The sequence below is a fragment of the Oryzias latipes genome, chromosome 23 (assembly GCF_002234675.1).
Source record: "Oryzias latipes chromosome 23, ASM223467v1".
Lineage (NCBI taxonomy): Eukaryota > Metazoa > Chordata > Actinopteri > Beloniformes > Adrianichthyidae > Oryzias > Oryzias latipes.
Genome location: NC_019881.2, coordinates 17603920 through 17631100, shown reverse-complemented (window position 1 = coordinate 17631100; position 27181 = coordinate 17603920). Strand labels below are relative to the sequence as shown.

The 27181-nt window shown below is 37.8% G+C and overlaps 3 protein-coding genes across 4 annotated transcripts; 2 read left to right on the top strand and 1 right to left on the bottom strand.

Annotated features, from left to right (window-relative positions):
• Positions 1-3: 3 nt before the first annotated feature.
• Positions 4-5757, bottom strand: LOC101174147 (V-type proton ATPase subunit E 1). Its single transcript, XM_004083075.4, has 10 exons — positions 5633-5757; positions 5455-5516; positions 4066-4131; positions 2816-2925; positions 2518-2584; positions 2351-2440; positions 1967-2035; positions 1765-1859; positions 1054-1141; positions 4-129 (listed from the first exon to the last, which is right to left on the bottom strand). Exons 2-10 carry the CDS (start codon positions 5485-5487, stop codon positions 67-69), a joined length of 681 nt encoding a protein of 226 aa, XP_004083123.1. The 5' UTR covers positions 5488-5516; positions 5633-5757; the 3' UTR covers positions 4-66.
• A 6627-nt stretch (positions 5758-12384) lies between these two features.
• On the top strand, positions 12385-16592 carry LOC111946941 (bcl-2-like protein 13). Its single transcript, XM_023952453.1, has 2 exons — positions 12385-12550; positions 14728-16592. Exon 2 carries the CDS (start codon positions 14836-14838, stop codon positions 15565-15567), a length of 732 nt encoding a protein of 243 aa, XP_023808221.1. The 5' UTR covers positions 12385-12550; positions 14728-14835; the 3' UTR covers positions 15568-16592.
• A 2438-nt stretch (positions 16593-19030) lies between these two features.
• spic (Spi-C transcription factor) lies at positions 19031-25348 on the top strand. Of its 2 annotated transcripts, none has more exons than XM_004083187.4 (9): positions 19031-21446; positions 21562-21649; positions 21736-21854; positions 21943-22045; positions 22129-23939; positions 24011-24083; positions 24150-24220; positions 24315-24468; positions 24822-25348. In XM_004083187.4, the coding sequence occupies exons 1-5, from the start codon at positions 21408-21410 to the stop codon at positions 22605-22607; spliced, it is 828 nt and encodes a 275-aa protein (XP_004083235.2). In that variant the 5' UTR covers positions 19031-21407; the 3' UTR covers positions 22608-23939; positions 24011-24083; positions 24150-24220; positions 24315-24468; positions 24822-25348. The 2 variants fall into 2 exon arrangements, with proteins under 2 accessions (XP_004083235.2, XP_011489503.1); XM_011491201.3 differs by having other exon boundaries at positions 21940-22045.
• Positions 25349-27181: the final 1833 nt, after the last annotated feature.

Below are 27181 nucleotides of genomic sequence, written 5' to 3'. Positions count from 1 at the left end.
AAATTTGGTTTTACAGACAGAGGAATGGAGTCTTTCATCAGACAAAATAAAAAATTGCAGAGGTTTTTAGTCCAAAAACTTCCGGTTTGGGTTGGCACCGAAGAGGGCGACTCGGATTTCAGGCATCATCTGAAAACAAAGCAACACGTTCACATCTAACAATCTGTTGACACAGTTTTAATAGAAGCAGTTGTAGCTCGGGGTGCACAGCAGGCAACTCTTTTGTTTTTTATACTTTCAGTAAGGTTACGTTAATCTAATCTTAGCTAAATGTATTTAAATGGTAATTTAATTCAGCAACAACTAAAGTTACCTAATGTAAAAGTCAATTTTCTATTCAGTTAGTTCACAGAGGAGTCATTATTGCAAAGGAATAAAAATACAATTTACAAGTAAAGAAATGTGGCCTCATCCATTTTATCAATCATCAAATATTTCAATATATTGAAACGGTGGTAATACCTTTATAGAGTTAAAGAAACACTCCCTAAATAGGTTCTGTGTTTTATACTGCTGAGTATTAGTGCCATTATAAAAATAAAAATTACAGTCGGGCAAAAAAGTATTTAGTCAGCCAAGTTCTCTGTGCAAGTTCTCCCACTTGCACAACTGGTGCACAATTTCTGTCTAAAAGACAGAATGAGCTTTTGTTGTTGCACGCTGTGCTAAAAGTGTGCTCTAAGCACACCAACTATTCAAACTATTCGAAGAGTAAACCATATGTGTGTTTAGTAAGCCACCAATTGTGCAAGTTCTCCCACTTTAAAAGATGAGAGAAGCCTGTACTTTTAATCATAGGTAAACCTCAACTATGAGAGACAAAATAAAAATAAAAAAATCCAGAAAAATCACATTGTCTGATTTTTAAAAAGTTTATATGTAAATTATGGTGGAAAAGAAGTATTGGTATAAGTATATAAGTGTTTGGTCAATAACAAAAGTTCAGCTCAGTACTTTTTTATATATCCTTTGTTGGCAATGACAGCAGTCTAACGTAGTCTTTACAAGGTTTTCACAAAGAGTTGCTGGAATTTTTGATCTGTATTTCCCAACCTGCTGAGCCATGAGATCCAGTCTGCTCTCCAGGGTGTTCGACACTTTAATCTTTCCGTTTGCGTTATAGATCTCAATACCTCCAGACCTGCAGACAGAGATACAATTATTCAATGGAGAAGATGCCCAAATGTAAAGAAAAATTCCTCACTTATGTTGCATTTCCATTAGTACTGACTCAGCACGGGTTGGACAGGCTCTACTTAAATTTTAGGCGTTTCCACTTGGTGCCATACCGAGCTTTTAACGTCTCACCTTGATCATCTTTTGAACTGATTTAAAACGTTACTTGTGTTTATTTATTTAATTATGATTATGCTTTTATTTTTAGCCAAAATCAAAAAAACCTGCATAGTTGTAAAAGACAAAGTTTCTGCAGGAAGTCATTAGAAATTCATTAGAAGATCATGTCTGATCTTATTCGGGTTGTACTGGAACAGCAGATTGTATGTCAGGATGAAAGCTGTACATGTGACAATAAACTACGATTCGATTCGACTCTTGGCGCAGAGCAACCAGTGATGGAGGCGACCTACAGACCCTCTTGTCAGAAAACAGCAGGATAAAATAGCAGCTGTTTGACTGTTTTAGCTGCTTTCTAAACAAGCTCCGCCCACACAAAGGTGGTACCTAAAATCTAATGAAAGGTGGGAAAAAGGCGAGTCAAGGCGATTCGAGCTGTAACTTTAGTGATGTTGTGATCCGGCTTACACGTCTGAAGGAAGGAAGTTCTCCTGGTCGATGCGAACCTCCAAGCTGTTCTTTACAGCCGCTTTGTAAATGGGGATGTTTTTCTGGATGGAGGCCTGAGAGGAAATTCAACTCAAACTTAGGGTTTCCATTCATTCAGACAAATGTTTTGAATTTACATTACTATGACCTTAAAATGGCTGCTGTGAAACCATCTCCTCACCTGCACAAGCTGAACATCTTGCTTACGGCAGCGAATTGTCACTTTAGGCTCCAACAGCTGATAGAACCCCTGATATAAAAGAAATTATAATATAAAAAAATTCTAATTGCATGATGATTTCTTTTCTGTAATTTGCATTGGAGGGGTTTATACTAATGGACAAAAAGATGTTTTCACAAAAAGTGCAACATATATTTAAATTAAATTATTTAGAACATTAATATTTGACTACACACAGCTTAATATTTTAGGACTTTTTCCTTTAAATTCTTTATAAAACTTTTTTTTTTAATAAAAAAAAATTATATAAAGTATTCATGCATATAAATTAACAAAGATTTAGGCTGTATGGATCTGAATGTGGCAGCTTTAGGTAATACTAACCTGCATGAGCAACCCGTCCATCAGACCTGCATACCTGGACGGGTCTTTGGCGATGTTGGTGAGCCGCTGGCGGGCCTCGTTGAGCATGTCCTGAAGCCAGATATGCCAGACTATTACACATCTTAGTTATTTTAATGTTAGGATAATAGTAGAAAAAAAGCACAAACCGAGATCATATCATCGCGCGCCTTCAGCACCTTCAGTCGAGCCTGATTCATCAGGTTGGACATTTGGCTGTTAGAGAGACAAATAACACACATGTTGGAGCCTTTTAAGTTAGCTGTAGGTGAAAGTGTGGTCAACTGTTTGGAGGCGGGATTCTGATAGGTTACAGCTAGGTGAGGTCTTTAAACAGAGTTACAGAGGCCGCTGTCACGCACACAACCGTTCCTTTGTTCTCAAAGCGGTTGAAGTGACAAAGAAGGAAAGACGTGCTGCGTCCCGTGATGTCTCGCCATGACTCACATTTTCTTCTGTTGCTCTATCTGCTTCTCCTTCTTCTCATAGTACTCCATAATCTTCAGCCTCTGGGTTTGGACAAGACGGCCCTTCTCGATGTTGAACTCCTCCTCTGCCTGCAGGAGGAGAAAACGGTTAACTCCACTAAAAAAAAAAAAGGTTATATAATTTGAATTTTACGATTGAAGGTGTCATTCCAAACTTTTTCTGAGCTTTTTTATGCAACATTTTTAATGGTAAATAAGAGCATCATTGAAAGAAAAGCACGTAATATAATGAAAGGAAATAACCCTTTTTACAAAGAATAAATGGAAAAAATAACTTTTATGTATTTGTAGTAAAAAATCTAACTTGCTAATGTATTTTTAATTTGATAAGTATCTTTTATCACTATATGTAAAAAGTAAATTTTTTATGGGAAGACCTTTTTACACGAATCTTTGAACCTCCTTTTTTTGTAAAAAAAAGATGCAATAAGTTGCACAATACAGGAAATGTAAGAGCTGCCATTACAAATTCTAAAATTTCTGAGTAAGTGACTGATTTCAGATTCAAATCCGAGGTAAAAAACAAACAAAAAAACAAAAAAAGAAATGGCCATATCACAAAACGTCCCATCTATCCATCTAATTTTTAGATTTTAATTTCTTACATTACATGGTGGGAAAAAAAAGGAAGACTCCACATTTTAAGATGAATTTGGGAGAAAGACGTGCCCTTTTTATCAACATGAAGGTCACGAGACAAACCCCCAATCAGCACTGATTGGAATATTTAAAACACATTTTTCTTGTTTCCCGAAAAGAGGGACTTTTTTTTTCTCCAGATAGGTTTTTTGTATTTTGGCCATTGATATATAAATCAGAGGGGTATGTGGCTGTTTGCCAATCCAAGGGTTGAGAGTTCAGTTGCTTTGCTCTACAGCTGATGTGCCCTTGAGCAGGATACCCAAGACGTCATTGCCGAAAATGTAAAAAATACAAAAAGTCTACTTAAAATTATTCAATATTTGTTCTATATTTCAATAAATTTCTTGAAAAAAGAACAGAATAAAGCCTGGCTATGTGTTTAGCTTTTGCTTTTTTTTAACAACTTTGCATTTTAATAATCTGCATCTGCTGGGATGTTTATGTATTTAATTTAAAAAATGAGTTGCATTTTATTCAAGTCATCAGTATAAAGGAATAAACACATCCACCTTCACTCTAAACAACTGAGACTCTGAAGGCCCCTGTGTGGCTGAGCATGTTTTGTACCTTTGCATCGATCTCCTCTGCCTTCTCATTGGCCTCCTGTTCGATAAAGGCCATCATATGCTTGATCTGTGAGGAGACACACAATAAAAGGATGAAACAACAAATGCTGTGTTTATATCAATAAATTCAATATTCTAATACAGTTTTTTCAAACTTTTTCATCATGTTATGTCAAATGTATGCCCTTAGTTTCTCAGAAATGCCAAAAAACAAACATTCAGAAGACTAAAGACGGTTTTGGCGTCTAATTTTTTAAACTTAACAGAGACAAACAAAATTTATACACAGACGTAGAGGTTGAATTAGTATAAAAGTAAAGTTAGGGATACTCAAAGTTTTACATTTTAATGGGATTTTTGCATATACAGGCTGAATGGTACATTAAAAAATGCCATAAGAACCTTTGAGGAAGGCGTGTGTTCTAAGCAATATTTAGAGATCACTTCTCATACGGGTGTGTATTTATGCAGCCGTTCCATCACTTTGGTGAGGAATGTTTTGACAACAACCAAATCTACACTAAGTGGAAAAACACACCCAACGATATATCCTGTTCTAATAATTCAAGAGATTTTAAAACAACGTAGAGTGAATTTCTGTTTAACTCCTGCCGCTATGCAGCAACTACGTCCATGACAACGACACAGGTTTCTTTGATTTTGACTAAAAACGGCAAATTTATAATAAAAAGACGACTGGGACCACTTTCAGAATACAACAAAGATGATCAGAGTGGGACTTTAAATAAAAAAACATTTAAAAAAAAGATTGAGATTGAGAGTTTAAAGTCTTGTCATAATAAACAGATTGTTTAGCTTAAAATTGCCTCAAAGCTAATATAATTGTGGGTTATTAAGTGTTAATAAACAATAAATACATAAATTAATTAATAAATATGTCTTAAACGTAATTTTTTCCTGATTATTGGCTAATTTTGACCACATTTTGTAACCTTCAGACTGGTGTTTGGTTGTAAAGAAGCAAACGGCTCAGTTGGAGTTCTTAAAGTTGAATTTCCCAACAGAAACGGCCTCAGTTCCTCATTGCGCATGTGTTCATGATCATGTGATCACGTGGGAATATGTTCCTGTGTGTCAGACATCGTTTACAAACCAGGTCATTAATTATGTGAAAAATAAATAAATAAATAAAACAAAGGACAGGCAAACGAAAACCGGAAGTGCTGTTTTATATCCCGAACAAAAATCTACAATGATTACTAATGAAAACAGCAACATTTATGCTAGCTCATACTGCTACTCTCAATGTCATCGCTAACACACACTTCGAGAAGAAAAACAACATCCTTTTCCTGCATTTATAACGAGTAAAGGCGATGTTTTATAGGGGTTTAATGGAGGCGTGTTAAAGGTAACAGTCCCTACTTACCTGTTTCTGAACGTCAGCATCGCTGAGCGCCATGGTTGCAGCTGTCAAAGATCCGCCGAGGCCTGCCGGAAACGGGATAAAAACAATCAGCAAAATCTGGAAGTAACTAAACGACACCGTCAATAAGATCAGTAAGATTTAAGTTAGAGACAGAATCGTTAATGAAGTGTTGCAATACCCGAGAATCACGGTTGAGAAGGTTTGAATCAATCGCCGCAGTCGTGACTCGCTAAGATGTCTACGCTGGATCAGCTGATTTACGAGGTCACATGATGTACACTTCCGGTATGTTAGCCAATGGGCTGTGTTCTGACAAAATGATGTACTCTAGAGAAAAAATCCTAGATTCGCTTTTCGTTTCCTTTTATCATTATTATTTTTTACTTTTAAAACGTACTAAAAGTTAGTTCAATAAAGTTCATAGTGTCTGTATCGATAACTGACATCTTAGGTTCTTGTTTTATCAGACAGAACTTTAGATGTCAGTACTACAAGTTAGTTTATACTTTTGACATATATGTTAGTTTCAGGATAAAAAAATAAAAAGCGGTTCAAGTCAGTCAAATCTAGCTTATTTAACACTAAATATGAATTATTCTTTACATAAAACTAAGTAGTTACTGTTTTTCTTCCTACATTTTCATTTAATTTTTATTTTAATTTTTTAATTTTAATTATAGCACCAAAAAATGTAGCGTCTTTAAAAAAAAATTACTACAGCAAAAGAAAAAAAACAATACGATAAAAACTACCATACTTATCCTTAAATTGACTCGTGTACACATAAGAAAATTTTATTTTCGAAAGAAATTGTGTTAATTTTGTAAATATTCCAGTAAAATATCATTTTCTTAATGTACTCCTTTCTCAGTATGGATTCTCTTTGCATGTTTGGGCTTGCTCCCCCACTTGTAGTGAATTTATTCATAAGAAAAACAGTGTAGGTACACTGACCAAAAATATAAACACAACACTTTTTTTATTGCTCCCATTTTTTATGGTATGAACTAAAAGATGTGAAACATTTTCCACATACACAAAATAACCAGTTCTCTGAAATATTCTTCACAAATCTGTCTAAATCTGTGATAGTGAGCGCTTCTCCTTTGCCAAGACAATCCATCCCACCTCACAGGTGTGCCACATCAAGATGCAGATTAGACAGCATGATTATTGCACAGGTGTGCCTTAGACTGGCCACAAGAAAAGGCCACTCTGAAATCTTCTGTTTTATTGAGGGGGTCAGGGGTCTCAGACAACCAGTCAGTTTCTGGTGTGACCACCATTTGCCTCATGAAGTGCGACACATCTCTATCACATAGAGTTGATCAGGTTGTCTATTGTGGCCTGTGGAATGTTGGTCCATTTTTCTTCAATAGCTGTGCGAAGTTGCTGGATATTGGCGGGAACTGGAACACACTGTCGTATACGCTGATCCAGAGCATCCCAAACATGCTCAATGGGTGACATGTCCGGTGAGTATGTTGGCCATGCAAGAACTGGGATGTTTTCAGCTTCCAAGAATTGTGTACAGATCCTTGCAACATGGGGCCGTGCATTATCATGCTGCAACATGAGGTGATGTTGTTGGATGTACGGCACAACAATGGGCCCCAGGATCTCGTCACGGTATCTCTGTGCATTCAAAATGCCATCAATGAAATGCACCTGTGTTCTTCGCCCATAACATATGCCTGCCCATACCATAACCCTTCCACCACCATGGGCTACTCAATCCACAACATTGACATCAGAAAACCACTCACCTACACGACGCCACACACGCTGTCTGCCATCTGCCCTGAACAGTATAAACCGGGATTCATCCGTGAAGAGAACACCTCTCCAACGTGCCAGACGCCATCGCATGTGAGCATTTGCCCACTCAAGTCGGTTACGACGACGAACTGGAGTGAGGTCGAGACCTCAATGAGGTTGACGAGCATGCAGATGAGCTTCCCTGAGACGGTTTCTGACAGTTTGTGCAGAAATTCTGTGGTTATGCAAACCGATTGTTTCAGCAGCTGTCCGACTGGCTAGTCTCAGACGATCTTGGAGGTGGACATGCTGGATGTGGAGGTCCTGGGCTGGTGTGGTTACACGTGGTCTGCGGTTGTGAGGCCGGTTGGATGTGCTGCCAAATTCTCGCAAACGCCTTTGGAGACGGCTTATGGTGGAGAAATGGACATTCAATTCCCTAGCAACAGCTCTGGTGGACATTCCTGCTATCAGCATGCCAATTGCACGCTCCCTCAAAACTTGCGACATCTGTGGCATTGTGCTGTGTGATACAACTGAAGATTTCAGAGTGGCCTCTTCTTGTGGCCAGTCTAAGGCCCACCTGTGCAATAATCATGCTGTCTAATCAGCATCTTGATATGGCACACCTGTGAGGTGGGATGGATTGTCTTGGCAAAGGAGAAGTGCTCACTATCACAGATTTAGATAGATTTGTGAACAATATTTCAGAGAACTGGTTATTTTGTGTATGTGGAAAATGTTTCACATCTTTGAGTTCATACCATAAAAAATGGGAGCAATAACAAAAGTTTGCGTTTATATTTTTGGTCAGTGTATATTTGTTACCTGGGGGGTATTCCAGAAAGCAGGTTATGCTAGCTCCCACGATAAGTTTGAGGCTAAGAAAGTTGATAACCTCAGCTTTCGGTTCCAGAAATGGAGGTATGTTTCAGGGTAGGTCAAGTTACCATGGCAACTCATGCTCTGAACATAACCTGGTCCGGAGCAGGTTTAGTTGAAGCTTAGTTTGTTTACAGAGAGGTGAAGCAGCATGGCGTGTCCATTTGAAGATGATTTAGTTGATGAAAAAGCTCAGATAATACTTTTTCCACCATGAGAGGGTGATAAGACCACAAGATAAACTTTTTTACTTTGATCTAACGTAATTATTTGCTTCAGTTAAGATAAATCATTTTTTTTGTTAGAAATTTTTTTGTTAAAAATTACACGTAGTTTTCAGACAGTTATTTTCCTTTCGTTCAAATTAATTCAATTAAGTAGGTGTAACTTTGATGCTGCTGTTAGATCGGCACCGCAAGGGATTCTGGGATATCATTCCCTTTGCCTGTCTGGACGGATTTGGGTTTAAGTGTGGGTTTTTTACAAAATGTGTTTAGTTGTATAGCTGTTTTACTGTGTTTCACCGTGTTTGGCCGAGCTATTTTATCCTACTATGCTTACGTCTCTGCACCATGAGTGAGAGTAAAGGATAGGATGATAAGTTTATATAGCACCCCTACCACTTAATACTGTTATGACAGTGACGGAAAATTCTTTGATGAGTTTTTGCACTCGGTGCATTTTTTCCCGTTCTTTTTATTGTTGTAAAAATGAGCATATCTGCCGGCTCAAACTTAGACATATGAAAGTTCAAGAAATATAAGTAATTAAGATGGAAAAAAGATTAATGGAGTAATGTGACATTTAGTTAGATAAATACGTAAATTTGAGTTGTATAAACAATTATTGTGTTTGAATAAATTTAACTAAATTATTTGAATTATTTTTCAGCCGTGTTACTTTTTTGATGGACTTATAATTTTTAACCGCCGTCATTAAAATCTCAGACTCCGTCTCACTTCCGTCTCAAGTGTCGCGCTTTCTTTTTTTTTCTCCACGCGTTTCCATGGTGACTCCAGAAATCGGCGATCTATTGAGAATGTCTTTATGTACCGTGCGTTAACCCAGGGTTACCAAGTCGAGCGTAATTACGCCAACTCATATCCGGTCTTTTGGAACCGACATACCCAGAGTAAGCAAGTTCAGGCGGATTTCAGCCAGAGTTCAGGCTCAAAGTCAGGCTAGTTTAAACATGCTTCCTGGAATACCCCCCAGAGCTTTAACCGGGGGCCTGTTTCAGAAAGGAGGTTCAACCAACTCTGAGGTTGAACTTGAACTCTGAGTTGGTCAATCGGGAGATTAACAACTCTGAGTTTTCTGTTTCAGAGAAGCTGATCCGAGTTAGATCAATCAACTCTGAGTGGACTGATTCGGAGGTGAGCGTGCGCACCGCGACTATAAGAAGCCATTATCAATGGAGCGCAGATATCACGAGTCACCATGGCAACCGTGAAAAAAAGAGGTCTGCGTATTTTTCGGCAGCTGAACTTGACGTGCTGCTGCAGAGTTACAGTGAATATGAGCACATATTACGGAAGAAAAGCAACACCGCTGCATCTGCAAAACAGAGACAGTTAGCGTGGAAAACATAGCTGCTCAAGTTAATGCCTAAGTTTGCATTTAAATCATTGTTATAAAATATTGACTGTAATAACTTTTTAAATAGCGTAAGGAGTGAAATAAAAAATGGCGATATTAAGGTGTACTTTTGAAGTGTTATTCCTGGTGTAAATGCATGAAATGCTGCATAGTGTACAGAACCAATCTGGGGAAAAATGCCTTTAACGTCTGTAATGTTTAGAGGACTTTTTTGCTAACCTTCCCCTCTTGCAAACGTTGGTCAGTTTAATATTAATACATGCAATTGTGTTTTTAAAAGTGAACTTTTGTCTACTGTTGAGCCTTTCGCTGCGCGAAGACTTCTCCTTTCTTTTCTCTCGTCTTTCCGACCGTGGTCAGAAGCGCAGGGGAGATTTCCTTCAGGGCCGAAGGGAATTCTCCTTCGGGGTTCACTTCCCGTTGGAAACCCTCAACCTCCAGAGCGGATTAAGAATGACTCCAAAACAGTTATTCTGGGAATGACACCTTCTCTTTATTTAACTAAGTGCTCGGTCCTCCGAACACACAATATATTCCACGCACACACCTGATGTTCATGATAGAGTGAGGTGGAAAAGGATGATTCGCTGTGGCGACCCCTGATGGGAAAAGCCGAAAGAGAAAGAAGACACACCTCTGCTCCGTGCTCACCCCCCCCCCCCCATCTGCACCTGCACTCGCCCCTCCCCTTGTCTCTCGTGGCTCGCACCCCGCTCAGCACACACACACTGCAACACTACCCTTGTATTGATCAAGTGGTATAGGTTTATACGGGATTAAGAAAGTAAGCAGTGCTAGCAAATTGTGTTTCCATAAGATAATTGTTACATTAATCTAATTCAAAGTCCCTGATTTCATTTTCACGTAGATGCAATCCTGCAGGAATTAAAAGAACATGGCAGCAGTTAAAAGTGAAAAAGAAATCGAGTCTTCTCAAAATCCTCGTACGAGGTAAATGTAATTCTCTACAAATTAATGCAGCCTCCTCGTCTATTGGGTCCTCCAAAAAAGGACAAGCCATTCTTGTCACTTAGACCGTCTCTGTGTGACGGACATTTGGGCAATGAAGGTTAAAGCGAAAAATACCGCTTCGTCTTTAAAAAGGGGAGGGGACCAGCAGAAACTTCGAGTTTGGAGAATAAAACCTGCTCCCGACCAGGTTAGGTTCACAGCATAAGTAACCATGGATACGGACTCCGAGTATAAATTACCTCTCTTTCAGAAACGGGTTTGACTTACTCTGCTTTCTCTGGTTTAACAAACCTCCCATTCTGAAACGGAAAACCCAGGGTTTCCCTGATTTCAGGGTTAATGCACTCAGAGTTTACACTTAACCTCCTTTCTGAAACAGGCCCCAGGTGGTGCAAAATTTTGGAACACACTGCCCAGTCATACAAAAAACTGTGCAAATTTTACAGAATTTAAAAATCCTTTGAAATGATTCTTTAGATCCATTGCTGCCAGAGTTTTTTGTTCTAGATTGCTTGATTTTTAATGTGAACATTGACGTTTTGTCTCTACTGTGCTGTATAAGCTATATGCCTTTCTCTTTGTTTGCAATGTCTGCATGTTTCTTTTGTTTTTTTTACCTGCCTTAGAACAACAGACAACAATTAGCTTCTGTGCTAATTCTGGCATAATTATGACCCAGCTATGCTAAAACATTGATTATTATGCATTTTCCTCATTTACATTTAAAACAAATTTGACATTCAACAAATATCCTGTTTTATTCTGTGCTGTCCTTACACAAAGGTTAAATATGTGACCTTATATCAATGTCAATTATGATTAAATGACAATCATCCAGCTGAAACCAATGCTCACTTTACAGAGGCAAAAAAACAAAGAAGAACTTAAGAAAGTGTAAAGTATTTCCTAACATAACTTTTAAATTTAAAAACATTTGTACTGTAGAGTTGACTGTCTTAAATTGCTATATTAACTCTGGAATTTCCATATGGTGGGTCGATGTCTTCCTGTTTTTTAATATCTCATGTATACTATTTCATCTTATCCTAATATAAACCAACACTATAAACCAACACTAACAAAGACTCTTTGGAATGAATTTTTAAAAATAGAATTATCTCCTCTGGTGCATACAGCAATTTGGATTCACTGAGTTTTTTTGTTTTTTTTTACTTTCTTGTCATAGTTTTTAAGAAAAATCAATGGGGATGTTTGTAGTTTTTCTATTATAAAACGTTTATTTTGTTCAACTGTTATTAAACTTTTATATAAAACATGTTTGCTGTTCTAATGTTAAAAAAATCAGAGCAAATGAAGGTTTGGGAAATTCAAAAGCAGTAGCAGAGTTCTGCTAGGTAAAAAAAATAATCAAATCTGTCCCAATGTGCTGCTCTCGCCAGCAGAGGGAGCTAAAAGCTGGAAAGTTCAGCATCAAAAATAGCTCTTCTCCGTGTCTGACAGGCATTTTCCACTCAGGGTCAGATGCTGCTGTTGTGCACTCTGGTAATCTGCTGTTTGGACTGTAAACATAAAAGTCAAAGCAGTGTTTACTTGGATGAAATCATTGCCCCCTAACTTTCCCCCATCCATTGGAAGGCATTCAACTTTTCACTCAATTATTTTCTTGTTTACTTGTTTTCTGTTTGTATGAAAGCAAAGTCAGCACTGACTCCTCTCTGCCAAATGTTCTGTCATGGATTTGGGAGGCGGTATGGGTCAGAGTGGGAGGGAGAGTCAGGTCTGAACAACTTGTCCACGATGCCATTCCTGTGCCAGCTGTAGCACGAACGTCTGCTGATTTGTGGCTTTGTGTCTGAATGCGAACTACACTTTGGTCTGCTCCTCATCTGGGGACCCATCCAAACGCTGACCAGAGAGGACAAAGGTATGCTGGGAACTCACTTCTCTCCTTTAAATTCATTCAACACACAGTTTGGGAAAATATTCAAAGAGTTTACAGAAATCTAAGATAAATAGTTTAAAACCAAAAAGAAAGCAAATTACCTGACAAGAAACATTTTCTGCGACATCAAATCTGACCTTACGAAATCACACTGTCTGTGTTGCGCTTTAGCACAGATAGCGTGGCCTAAATCATGCATTCAATTGAGCATAAGTCTGCTTTTGTTGGAATAGGATTTGTGGGAAGCCAATTACTCAAGTAGGCCATAAAGGAATAGTAACACTTGGTTCTTCTGGGGACAGAAAAACAGGCAAGGCGAGTACTGTTCGTCTTAACGTGCATTTACAAAAGCTTAAAATGTTTTCCTAATGGTCAATCAAATTCAAAATCACCCTTTGCTGCCCCTTGACAAGCTTTTAAGAGGCAACATAAGGGCTCATTGAATCAGTGACGTGTGAGGGGCGTCATTGATTTAGGTTTTGTCCACTCGTCCTGAAAGTAGACTAATGCAGCATAAGGAAGAGTATGAGCTATTTAACCCCTTCATGCCACATATCACTAATTCTCTAATTAGCGCCAGTTAATTTAGCCCTATTTTTAATATATCTGGAAATAGAGTCATGCACCAGAAAATCTTTTAACACAAAATTTACGTGCAAACAAAAGAGCTAGCAAACCAACCAGCACTGCTAGTTCTGTGGGAGGGGTTTTCACAGGTTAGTTAAATGAATGAAACTCAATTTTCAGGAGATAAAGATTGATTTAACCGTAACAGCACATGTTTAAAAAAAATAAAGAAATATGCTCAGAAAAAATAAAAAAAGTAATTTATAAAGTATCCATTCATTTTTTTAATCTGTTACTTTTAAGGGTCACGGGGTTGCTAGTGCCTAACGATAGCCAGCTACTAGCACTTCTTTTGTTGTTGCTGCAATGGCGGTTCTCGGCCACCGTAGGCTAAAGGCGGGGGTGCAACCTCAAGGACAGGAAATTAAAAAACTAATAGATACATTATGGAAATGTACAATAACTAAAAAATATAAGGGTGTTAAAAAAATGTATGTATATATATATATATATATATATATATATATATATATATATATATATATATATATATATATATATATATATATATATATTTTTTTTTTTTTTTTTTTTTTTTTGCATGATTTAAGCCATACTAAGGCAGCTTTTGAAGCATGAACGATGTTCTGAAACCAGAGAGAGGACAGACGGCAGAGAATGTGATACTACGCCTGTGAGTGAGGAGGGAAAATATCTATTTTGGGACTGGCGTAAGGGTGAAGAGCTGCAACAGTCAGCCCCTAACAACAGGGTCACCTTGAGACCAGCAGAACTCCCCCCAAAAAAACAAAAAACGGTCATCTTAGCTCATGAACCAGAGCAGGAATTCAACATTTACTCAGTTTGGATTAAGAGAAAAGTCGGAGAAATGCTGCAATTCTGCTCATGAACTGAACAGTTATCTCCATGTTGTGTCAGTAAAGTCACAGTCTGCTGATTGGCAGATGGAAATGTTCTGTATATGATCCCTAAACATAGAAAGATATGCGAGTTGAGGCTATTGATAGCTGCAACACAGAGTAAGCCAATGAGTCGTTTTTTCCAATGGCAAGAACACTGATGCCAACAAGAACACACACAGGTGAAAATGTCTGAGCTGAGAGTCTGAACAGAAACTAAAACTTCATCTGGAGATGTTTTGAGAGGATTCTGAAATGTTTGGTATGTGCATGATCTAGTGCAGGCATGTCCAAAGTCCGGCCCGTCATAAAATCAATAATATGTGGGAAGCCAATTACTCAAATAGGCCCAGAACATTCTTAAAAAATTTGATCTGGATTGTACTTTAATATAAGATAACCATTTTTTTCATCCCCACGTTGTTAAAATTTGGAATTTGACAGGGTAAAAATGTACTTAGATGTATTTCTGCTTTAAGAAGCAAAAATTTGCAACAGTATTTTCATAAAATAGTTCATTTGCATTAAGTGCTGTTAAAAAAGTTCGAAGAATGCAGGCCGAATGAACACATTTTCACCTTCCCATATCTGGACTCCCCTGATCCAGTGAGGCCCGATTTAAAGTTCTGATCTGAGATTAGTGACTAACTGTCTTATCAACTGTCTCTGCAGCAGCCAGCCTACATCCTGGAGGGAAAGGCCCCAGTCGAGCTCAGCAGAGGGGATGGAGGAGGCTCAGAGGCCAGATCCCTCAGCCCTGCTTCTCTGCCTCTGACCCAGATGGAGAGTTTGGGAGCCTGGCAGAGTGAGAGCTTGTTGGCAGAGTCCTGGTCTACGATGGGTGACGTAGACCCAGAGGATGCCAAGAGCCTGGACAGCAGTGACGGAGCAGCATTAACCGGGGAGGAGAATCATTCCTCCAATTCTGATATTGTCCATCTGGAGCGAGACGAGGTAGAGATGCTCGAAGAGGGGGAGGAGAGACAAAAAAGAAAAGGAGAGGAGGAGGACGACGAGGAGGAGCTGCAGGCTAGTGTGCTGGGTGAGGAGGAGGGGTCTGAACTCCAGGCTCCAGAGACTGTGGAGCTCTTGGTGTCGGCAGAGGAGCCTCGAACGAGTCGGGAGTTCAGGCATGTGGTCCCCCCAATGGCCCTCCCTCCTCTACCCATCGTCAAGCTGGATCCTCCCTCCACCACATCCACCCCGGTTCCATCAACCACAGCCTCTGAAGCAGAGGAGCCTTTTTCCATTCAAAGTCTCCATCCTCCTTCCATTTTGGCACCCATCCTTCCAGAGCCTTCAGAAACGAATCCACAAGAACCAACATTTTCACAGATTCCCTTCACGGATGTGGAAGAACATTTACTTAAAGAAAAGCCACAGCAGAAAGTAGAGCCAATGACTCCTAAGACTAAAGCCCTGAGCTCCTTTGAGCTGCTGTTGGGAGGCGCTGCTTTGGTGGCTGCTGTGGGAGTGCTGGCGTATGGCGCTTTAGCTTACTGCAAGAAGTAATAAACACCTCATTTGAATCTCAAAACAACTCATAATATCATCTATTTCAACAATTTCCAAGTAATTTATTCCAGTTAACCCTCTGGATTCTGTTTTAATTTGATTGAAACGTGTGCTACCTCAGATCCAAGCAGAGCTAACGGCCTTTACTTAACTGATCTTCAATAAACTTTAGCCAGTAAACTGCAAAAAACATAATGTAAAAAATACAGTTACACTATATAAATGTGTCTTTGATTATTTCAATAACATGCAATAAAAGTTTTACTCTGCAATCCACTGAAAATGTCCAACAAACCAGTGGAACATTTAAATCAGAACTAATGCCACAGGGATTTCCTTGTAGCGCTTCTGCTTTACCACACATTTGATTAATATTTTCATAATCTATTTTATGTAAAGAAAGGTTTTGAATGTAGATTGGAACTTGGTAACCCATTTAGCACTGGTTCATTTCATTTTTTTTTTTTGTTAACCAGATTTTCATTTTACTTTTTACATTCAGGTTTCTTTGACTTTTTAGTGCCTTGAGTATAAAACAGTTAAAAGAAAATATATGGTACAGTAGCATCCAACAATGTTGGAACTTCTGATTCATATTTTTATGTTATGCAACACATTCTTATGCATTTCAAGACAATTGACTTAAAATATAATTTTGGGCTTTTTCTGCGAGTGTGTGTGTTTTTAGGACTACAAACGGCATAAATGTTTGTGCACCACCGATCTGTGAGTCTTCCATTTATCTCATTCCCTGTGATTGTTCTAATCATGGTGGAAAAAGACCACTAGATAACAATCAGCAACTTCAAAGATGCTTTGTTTAAAAAGACGCTTTTAAACAAACCTAAAAATGTTGCATTTGGTAAAGAAGTCTGCATAATCTGGTTCATGTTTATCAGAAGTTGCTCGGTTGATTAAATAATTTTTCCTGCAGAATCTGATCACCCACTCTCAAAAATTCCACTTTTGTAGCACAAGAACGATTTTACATTTTAAGGATGTCATAAAATTATGTGAGAAAATTAAACAGGCCACAATATTTAATTTTCCTTTAATGCCTATATGAGTCTCTGTGGGATTAATAGGTTTGATGATGTGCCTGCAGGGTCATAAAATCCTTGTGGATGTAAACAATCTGTTCAGGATAAAAGTTTCAGAAAATAACATTAAACCCAATCACAAATCAAACTGAATCCTGGTCATTTGAAAACCTCAAATTTCTTTGTGGTTTTGCAGTATCATGACCCAAAAAAAATGAAAATGATAATAAATCAAGCTAAAACCAAAATTTCATTTTTAATTTTAATATAGATTTTTTCATAAAACCAGGTAAAATTTTTTGCTTTCAAACAAAAAAAAGGTGTCGTGGAACTGCAAAGCTTGAAAATGTTTAGCAATGCGCTTTATATAATCATTTTTTATGTAAGATATTGTCTTTTAACTTTGAATTTGCAGAGCGATCCACATTTAAGCCAAACACGAGCAGAGATTTTTTTAAAAAGGAGAAAAAAGGGTAATCTTCTATTGTTTTGACTCTGGTGGCTCCTTTCCTGAGGCAGAGTTGTTGATCTTTGATCACAGGATCGCAGGTTTGCCTTCCTGTGTATAGGAAGTGTCCTTGGGCAAGACACTGAACCCCAACACTAGCTAGTTACAGGTTTGCACCATGTCTGGTAGCGGAGCCTCCATCAGTGTGTGTGTGCATGGGTGTAGGAGCTTTGGGCCTTAAGCGAGGCAGAAAAGCATATACGTTTATACCAACCCATTTTATTGTCAGTCTAATGACCATTAGGAGCTGAAATAGCAGCTTATTTGGTTCAAGCTGGACGTTGCTTTAGAAAAAAGCTAAATCAGAGCTCGAAGCTATCACTGTACCAAAAGAAGAAACGGTTAAAAAACAATCAAGGAAAGTTAAAATAATCCAATTGTAGCTTAAATAATGAATGGTTGGCTTATTTGAATTTTACTTTGACCTTAAATTTTGTTCAAAGTAACATTTAAGCTTGGTGTACCGTTTCCTTCCTGCCCTCTAGTGGACAACCCTGTTTATTGCAGTAATCTGAGAACATGCAAATTGTTTAAACTTTAGGAAAATAAAGGATAGATGTGAAGTTCAAATAAAGCACTTTATGATATATAAAACTTGAAATAATAAAAATAAACACTTGTTACAACCGTTCCATCTAAAACCACCTCAAAACACCAAAACAGGTAAAGTCACTTTCTCCAGGCACAGTTTTGTTAAACTGATGCTCTTGTGCAGGACACAATGATTCCACAGATAACGATGATAAATCTGTGGTTACACAGGCATTCATGCCAATAGGTTTAGACAAGTGTGGCTTCAACACTTCTTGATTTTTTCATAAAGTGCCAGTAAATAAAAAAGAACAATGGTGTTGACTATGTTGCGGTTAGCGTGCCGTTCCCACACCGCAGCCAGAATGCACGCAGCTAATAAAAATGAGAAGGGGAAGGAAAGTGCTTCTTTGTTCGGAGGCACACAGCTGCATCACGGCTGCTGTGTTGGAAAATAATACTGCAATACAAAAAAAATGCCATATACAATACATGACGCTTCATATTTTTCCTCTCCACCCCATCAAACGTTTCTCTAGACATAATAATTAGCAGCATTCATCAGCTATTTGAATTACTTATACAGTTTAAAAGTTTTACAACAGAAACAGAGTAAAAAACAAAAAAAAAATGTCTGGACAAAGCAGAAAAGAGAAAGAGGCAGAGAACAGAAAACAGAACAGAACAGAACAGAACAGATAAAAGTGAATGAGAAAAGAAAAGCAAAAGACCAGCGAGCGTAGAACAAAACAAAATAGAACAGAGAACAAAATAAAATGAAAAACAGTATATAGAACTGAAAAGTGAAAAGAAAAAACACAGAACAGAAAATAATAAAACACATCAGAGAACAAAAACAGAAAAAGAAGAAAAGACAGAACAGAACAAGTCATCAACAGAGAATAGAACCAGATCCAAAACAAAGCAGAACATAGAACCCAATATATCAGAACATAGAACAGAACAGAAAACAAAACAATTTACAGAACTGAACAAAAAGAAAAGACCCAAAGCCAAAATACAACAACATGGAATATAATACATGAGAACATAGAACAGAACAGAGCCTGAATAGAACAAGAGACACAAGAGAACAGAACAAAGCAAATAACAGAACAGAAAAAAAGAATAGAACAAAGCAAAAAGAAAGCAGAACACAGAATGTATGACATTAGAACATGGGATAGAACAGAGAGCACAATAGAATAAAAAACACAGTAGAATAGAAATAAATGGAAACAAAATAGAACAGAAGAAATGACATAGAAAAAGGACAAAGAACAGAACCAAACACAAAGCAAAAAAGAAAAAAGAACCAAATGCCATAGAAGAAAGAACAAAAAACTGAACCCAAAAACTGAATTATAAACAACGCAGAAAACAAAATAAAATCAAAAAGAAAACAGACAGCAAACCGGAGAACAAAACAGAACAAAATACCAAACAGAACGGAGAACATAATAAGGAATATATAATAGCAAACACAGGTCAGAACAGAACACAGACCATAAGACAGAACAAAATAGAACAGAGACCAGAGAACTGAGAACAGAGAGGAAAATATTCCACAGAACAGAGAATAGAATGAAGAACAGAACAGGGAATAAAGAAGACAGAAAAAAGGAAAAGAGAACAGGTCAGAGAAAAGAACAGTAAAGAACAGAGAATGGAACAAAGACGGCAACAGACAAAAGTATCAGAAAGGAGAGAACAGGATGGAGAACGGAAAGCAAAGGATAGAAAATCCTAGAACAACAGAATAAGAACCGTATACAACAGAACAGAAAAAAAGCCAAACAGAACAAAAAAACAAACAGAGAGCAGAACAGAGGTCATAAAAAACAACAACAGGAAAAGACTAGAGAAGAAAACTAAATGGCCCAGATTAGATTAGAGTGGAATAATTGCTCACCATGATAAAAAGGTTATGTTAACATTGAAGCTCTTGAATAGTTTTAGGAAGAACGTCATCACCTTTGCTAGCATGAAATAGGTTTTTTAGACTCTTTGCATCAGCTGTTGGGATCTGTAGATCTGCTCTCTAAGTTTCTTAGGCTGTTCCCACACAGACATGTGCAGTATCTCAGATGATCAAACTCTAAAACACACACAGATCATTTCGTTTGTTCACACATGACGGACAACCACCGGCCATCATCTCCAGGGCAGAACAAATGCAACACAAAGGCAGTTCGCAGCCTTCAGGCTTTGCTGCTGCTGACAGCCTGAGGCCTCTAATTTATGAAGCTTCACCCCGAATGGAAACAGGGAGCGAAGGAGCGGGAGAGGAGACAAGGTTTGTGGTTCTGAGCTTTTATCAGTTTGCAGCACAGGCAGGAAACACATGCACTCCCTTGTATGTTTGCATGCTTGCAGACACCACAAACACAATGGTAATTTCCTGCAGCAAGGTGCTTTTTTTTAACGTATTTTTTACAAATATTTTACAAATTCTAACAGGGAAAAACACAAAATCCTCATTTATAAGCATTCAAGCAATAATAAAGAATTCCAGAGTAGAATAATTATACATGAAGGACAGATAATCACGCCAGAAGTTTGTCATATAAAGTTGTTAAATATTTAACATATGGTTTTATTTTACAGCCAAAAAAGTGAGAACCCCACATGGGATTGATAAATCCCACATCAACGAAGTCCAAAGGGGAAGCAGATTATGTAATATGTGTTCATTCCATAATCTGTGCATTTCCATTTTATTGTTTCAATGGATGTTTCCAGCCTGACACTGCATGCACTCACACCTGTAATGAGCTGAAAGGGGAACTGTGGGAACGAGTCAGTTGATATTTAAAACTGTGCCCTTGAGATAAATAACTTCTCAAAAAACTGAAGCTTATTTAAACATGAGGGCTGGCTTTGTGGGGAAAGAGGCACACGTGCTGACTTTAACAGTAGCCTGCTCAGAATTAACTATTAACCTTTACAATCCTGCTTATATGAGGCGGTGTTTGCAACATTTGGGTCTAAATAGTCACAACTTTTATATTGAAGATTGTTGATATAAGACGGAAAACTTTTGCTATAAGAAGCAAGGGCAATAAAAATGATTTGCATTTTTCTGTTTTCAGGACATTTTTTGCAGGATTTCAAAATAAAAGTTTTGAAGCTTGCTGATATAAGAGAAAAATGTTGCGTTAAGACGAACATTTTGACTTTTTCTACTAGGGACAGTAAAAAGTTAATAGCATTTTTCTGTTTTTATGAACTTTTCTGCAGGATTTCAAAATAAAAGTTTACATTTGAAACTGAAAACGACATCAATTCATTTTTGATGCAAAAACAAAAAAAAATACATTTGTTTGTCATGTAAATTTTCTACTGTGCAGTATTTACTGGAGATCTAGAGCATTTTCCTTTTTCACGGATGCATATATGTGCACAAGCCTGATCTCTCTGAAGATGTGTTTAGATATAAAACTTGTGCCCAGTATGCAAATACTTTGGTCAGGTCTAGAATCAGTGGCACTCCAAGCTTCAACAAGTTTGAAAAAAGCTTTTGTTGTTGGTAGATTGGTATCTTCACAGCAAGAGAGAGAGAGATGGTCAGCTCCCAGCTTCCAAAAAAGAAGAAGTATTTGATGTAAACACATTTAAATGGACCGTCCTCTTTGCCTAAATTATATTTGAGCACCTCCAACACCTGTTCACAGGTCTTGGTGCTGGGCCATGTATAAATACCTGTGCACACGGCGTACCTGTGTCAGTGCAGTGGGGTTCACATATTAGGACTAGAAATGTCCTCAGCTGAGGGAAACACTCAGTCATACAAGATGGTGAGTTGTAACAATGATGCGCTTGTATACAAAATGCCTTAATACAGAACATTTGGTCACATTAAGGAAAATGTTGCAGGTTTTTAATGTTTTGGCTTTTTTTCTGCGCTGTCAGATGTCTTTAGACCACGACATCAACCAGCACTTTCAGGACGCAATCGATGTGCTTCAACAGCATTCGCACAGTTCATACTATGATTCAGGTAGAGTTTGCATTTACTTTCTTTCATACATATTTTATATTGGAAACTGAATAATGTTGAACCTAGTTTCATTTTTTTTCTGCTAGATTACACATATTACGAGCATCTGAGTTTACAGCAGTCGTCTCTGCCGTGTCAGATCCGCTGTCTCTTCACACACCCATCGGACGTCCCGGCTCCAGTGTTTGACTGGAGTGACGCAACTGTAAGTACCATAAGGAATATATAGGATGGAAAGTCCGGCTTGTAGCGATGGCGGAGAGTTAAATTTGGATTTGTAATTCTTTCAGCAGCAGTCTTGGAGTCAGGCGATGACGGATGTCCCATCGAGCCACTCAGTGAAGAACGAAACCCCACATTTTTACTCCATCTTACCACCACAGAGAAGCAGTAAAGGTGATTGTATTTGGATTGAAAAGAAAACTCCATCATTATGTTTTACAGCCATAACTAAATCCAACTTCTCTTCTTGCTTTTAGGTCGTAAAAAGCTCAGACTTTATGAATACCTCCATGAAGCCCTAAATGACCCCAGCATGGGCGACTCAATCCAGTGGACGGACAGCGGCAGTGGCACTTTCCACTTTGTCTCCAAAAATAAGGAGAAGCTGGCTGAGTGCTGGGGACAGCGCAAGGGCAACCGTAAGACCATGACTTACCAGAAAATGGCAAGAGCTTTAAGAAACTACAGCCGCACAGGAGAGATAGTCAAAGTGCGCCGTAAGCTCACCTATCAGTTCAACGCCGAAATCCTGCACAAGCTGGGCTCTGCACAGGCACCCATGCACCTGCCCTGCCACCCAGCACCACAGGTCCAAACCCAGCAGCAAAACCCGGCTGAGCAGGGCTACTGTGGTTCTGCGGGCACAGACTGGCCCGGCTGGTACGGACACTATCAGCTCCAGGAAGACTATGACCTGGCGACAAGCTTCACATCACACACGTCAGCCAAACTCTAGGCTGCCGTTCAGAGGATTTTGTTCGACCTGCAAACTTTAGGGCTTGTGTGTTGAAAAATCAGACTGCAGATTCACCTGCAAAAAAACAAACAAAAACAAAATCAGTAAGGACTGCACTTGTTTCAGCAGTTTTTGTAAATATTTTGTACATTTCTATGACTGTAACCACTTTTATAATTGAATGTTTTTCTATTACATTAAAATTTCAAAACAGTTTACTTTTTCTTTCTAGCTGTCTGTTTAAGTGGTGGATCAGTTAGTTTCACCAATTTAAGTTTTTTTTTCTACTGGAAATAAAGTAAAATAACATCTTTCTTTTTTTAAACTTAAAATATGATTTAAGCATTTTTTTAACATGTTTTTCCTATAAGATTTTCTTTTAAAGTAAATGCTTTCCTTACTTTTATGCAGTATCATGAACTCAGTACAACAGATTGTTTTCTATCTGTAGGTTTAGTCACAGTTTATAACGCAAACACTGTAGATTATCGTTTAAACTATTTTATTCAAATGCATTGTAAGGTGTACAGAAAAAAACTAATTACAAGAGGTTTAAACACAGATTTACTGTAAATTGTTTGATAGATTGTGTAAATTAATATAAATACACAAAAAGATCATTTGGATTTTCTGTTTGCTAGATCTATCTAAAAATGTTAATTTTTACTTGCTACTTTAGATATAAACTAAAAACTTTTACTAAAAAGTAAAATCTGGAAATAAATACTGGCATGATTTATCTGTGTTGCTTAGTCTCTTATGGTTTAATATATAATAAATATTTAAAAGTTTAAATATGTTAATGCTATTCTTTTTATAAATAAAGTTTGTATGCTATGGAGTTTGGTATGTTTCTTACATTGTTTGAATATAATACAACTCTTTTGTGACCTTCTGAAGTTATTGAAAAGAAAGAGAGAGAGAGAGAAAAGAAAAATTACCTTCAAAGTATTTGGCAGTGTCTCCAATAAAGTGAATTATTGCAACAGGCATGCAAATTCTAAAATTTAGACACATCCTGAGAGGAAAAACATGCCAGCGAGAGGGTTTTTTCCTGAAAAGAGAGCAGCGTGGGGAGGGAAACCTCGAGACCAAGTCTTATCTGCTTCAGCGGGGAGGATGTGGTCAGTGCTCGGTTGTCTGGTGAGGATGGTGGGGCTTTGTAGGATGGGTGGTCATTGTTTTTGTCAACCCGGGGTAGAGAAAACGTTTTGAATAGAGCCCACTCCCATAGGGGATATAATAAGTCTCCAAGGACCTGAGTGTTCAGAAGTTCGTTGAAATTCTCCCTAACTACAACGGCTGGACTGAAGGAGATCCTCAGCGGTTATGGTAAAAAAAACAGACAGAGATCGTTTAGATGCCATAAAATGTCTTTTAAAGTTGATCTTTTTTTCTTTTAGGATGCTCAGTCTGATTTGGAGGTGATATTAGAGTTTCTGGAGGAATATTATAGACAAACTACTTCAGAAAATGGTAAGACCAAAGAGTATTTAATTTTTCACGTTTTTTCTTTTTTGATTATTTCCTCTTTTTTTTTAGTAGACAAGATGTCCTGGACTACAGGTGATCCTGCAAATGAAACATACAATCAACCGTGGACAGAACATTCTGTAAGCATAAGAATGACTTCAAACTGATCTTTGCATTGTTTGTTACTCTGCTGATGATGTTCCGTTACTGAAAAGTAAAATAATGTCATCAAAGAGCATCAGACCTGCCCCTCAACCTTTCCTGGCACACGACACTCGACCGGCCTTTCACCAAAGTACGACAGCATCAGTGCCTGAGCGTGGGTCAGTGCCAAACTTTGTATCAACAAGACAATCAGCAAAACACAAAGCCACAGCAACAGGGAGTGGTGAGTTCTGCTTTTCTAGTTATTAGATACAGTTATTGCCACAGCTGCTATTAGCCTGGGGAAACAATACCGCAAGAGTAAATAAGAGACCTTCCCTTTACCGTCAAAAGACAATAGAGCTGTGCTCGGCTTAAGTCAATGGCTGATTTTACATATCTATCAGATAACTGCAGTGTTTACAAACTTTAATCTCCTCCATGCCATCTCGAGAGATTTTCAGGGAAATGTTGCAGTTGTGGAAAAGATTTACTGTAACCAGCAGTTACTGGTTTGGCATGGCCTGCAACCTGTATACACTTTGAATCTTCAGCGAATCATTTCCTAACTATTTACTGTTTTTCCTACGGCTGCAGGTAGAAAAGTGCGACTCTTTCACTTCCTGTTTGAGATGCTGGAGGACCCGAGCATGGCTCACTGTTTGTCCTGGGTGCCGGCGGCCACCGGCGTTTTCCGCTTTTCCTCCAGGAATAAGGACCAGGTGGCAGCGCTGTGGGGGCAGAAGAAGGGGAACAAGAGACCCATGACTTACCAGAAAATGTCACGGGCGCTCAGGAACTATGCCCGGTCAGGAGAAATATTTAAAGTAAAGAAGAAACTCACCTATCAGTTTAGTTACAACACCTTGATGTCGCTGCAGATGCGTTACCATAGAGACCAGTAGACTCAATGTAGAGCTTGTGTTGTTTTTCTTCTGAATGTCATGTTTTTCATGTTTTGGTAGTTTTCATCTTTACCATGTTGATTTTTCTAAATGAATTTATCACTAATAATAAAGTGTGTTAAAGAAATGTTGACATTTTTAAGGGTATGTTTTAACCTTCAAATGCAACTTTGTTAATCTACTGTGTTTAACTGTTAATTAAATAATTTTCTAATTCTTCTACTGTTGTCAAAGTGCAGTAAAACACCAAATATGGCAGACACAAAACTGACATATTATCTTAAAACTGATCCTGAAATAATAAAATATAATAAGTGCAAAAAAATTTTTTTTTTGGGATGGAAAGACATGCATTCAATTAAAAAAAGAACGAGTGTTCTTCGTTCTAATTATTTTGATGTATTCAATCTTTTTAAAAACTGGTGTTTTTTTAACTATTTTTTATGTGTTTTTCATGCTAAATTTTTTCTGTCCTTTGTGCTACTATTTCTATAAACTACAAAAGCAAAGAGATATGAATACATAAACTAGAACAATAAAACACCTGTTTTCTATTGAATACACGAAAAAATTAGAATGAAGAACACCTTTGTTTTTGTTTTTTATTGAATGCAATACGCTTGCATTGTTTATTTTATGGGGAATGCAAAAAAAATAAAGAGGCAAAAAGTAGAATAATTTTTGACAAGCATATTCTCGTGCTGCTTTTTGTGTTTTCCTTAGTCAAGAGGTTTGAAAAATGTGTGTATGCTAACTTAGTATACAAAATTACAAGAGTAAAATAAGATATGTCAGACAAGGACTGCACACTAAATCGCAAATTTATCGTTATCGCAATATCAAGCTGTGCAATACACATATCGCAAAAGTCGGTGAAAATTGAAATAAATGGTTACCTTAAATGTTCTAAAACAATCTTATGGCAGCTTGAAGTATTTAACAAATAAAATTAATCCTTTATGCATTTAACCAATTAGATCTGAGCCCTCAAGTTGTTGACCTATCGGATGGAGCTCTTTTATGTTATGTTTGCCTCCTATGTAGACTAGGGTTAAATCTTATTTAAATTAAACTGTTGCAGTGAAATGGAAAATGATGTTTTTGGTTGTTTTGTTATTTATTCATATATCGCAAGTTATATCGTCATCGCAATATTGAAAACTAATATCGCATATCGCGAGTTTTCCTTATATCGTGCAGCCCTATGTCAGACAGTCCCAAAATGTTGTATATAATCTTAAATCCTTTCAACTCATTTCAAATCAACAGCTTTACTCAGTCATTCTGTTTGTCAGAATAACCATTCTTGTTTCTCTACCTTTTTTTAACATGTACTTGCCAATACTAATTTTTTTCATGATTTTTCTCTGTAGTGCACATTATTCAAGTTATACACTAACCAATCAGATGCCTCCATAAAAGAATGTGGTCTTGTGTCAAATGTTTTAAATGTTTGATTAATACTTTTAACTGTGTGGACTTCCATCAAGCTCACTCCTGATTGGCAAGACTGGTTGAAATAGAAATGCTGACTTGACCGACTCGGACCAATCACTGCTTACTGGGATGGTCGACCTCTGATCGGAAGATTGCAGGTTCGATTCCCGCCTTGCCCGCCCATGTGTCAAAGCGTCCTTGGGCAAGACACTGAATCCCTCCTTAACCCTGGTGGAAGGTTGGCACAAGTGTTCGGGAGCAGAGCCACCACCAGTGTGTGAATGGGTCTGTGACTGTAAGACGCTTTGGGCCTTTGAGGAAGATAGAAAAGCACTATTTAAGTATACGCCATTTACATACTTATATCATCTGGTTCCAATATGGTGACGTGCATTTTATGAAAAAATTCGACTGAATTGATTGAGCCATTTTCTATGTGTGATGTCACACTCACACACATATTCAGTCAAAGATTTCTACACATTTCTAATGTATTTTTTTAAACAAAAAAAAGGATGGACAGAAAAATTCCTGCTGAACTTTAAAGTTATTGTGCAAACAAAATGGGTTTTTGGGAAATTATGGTGATGACGCAAAAGAGGTAAGAAAGAGGTA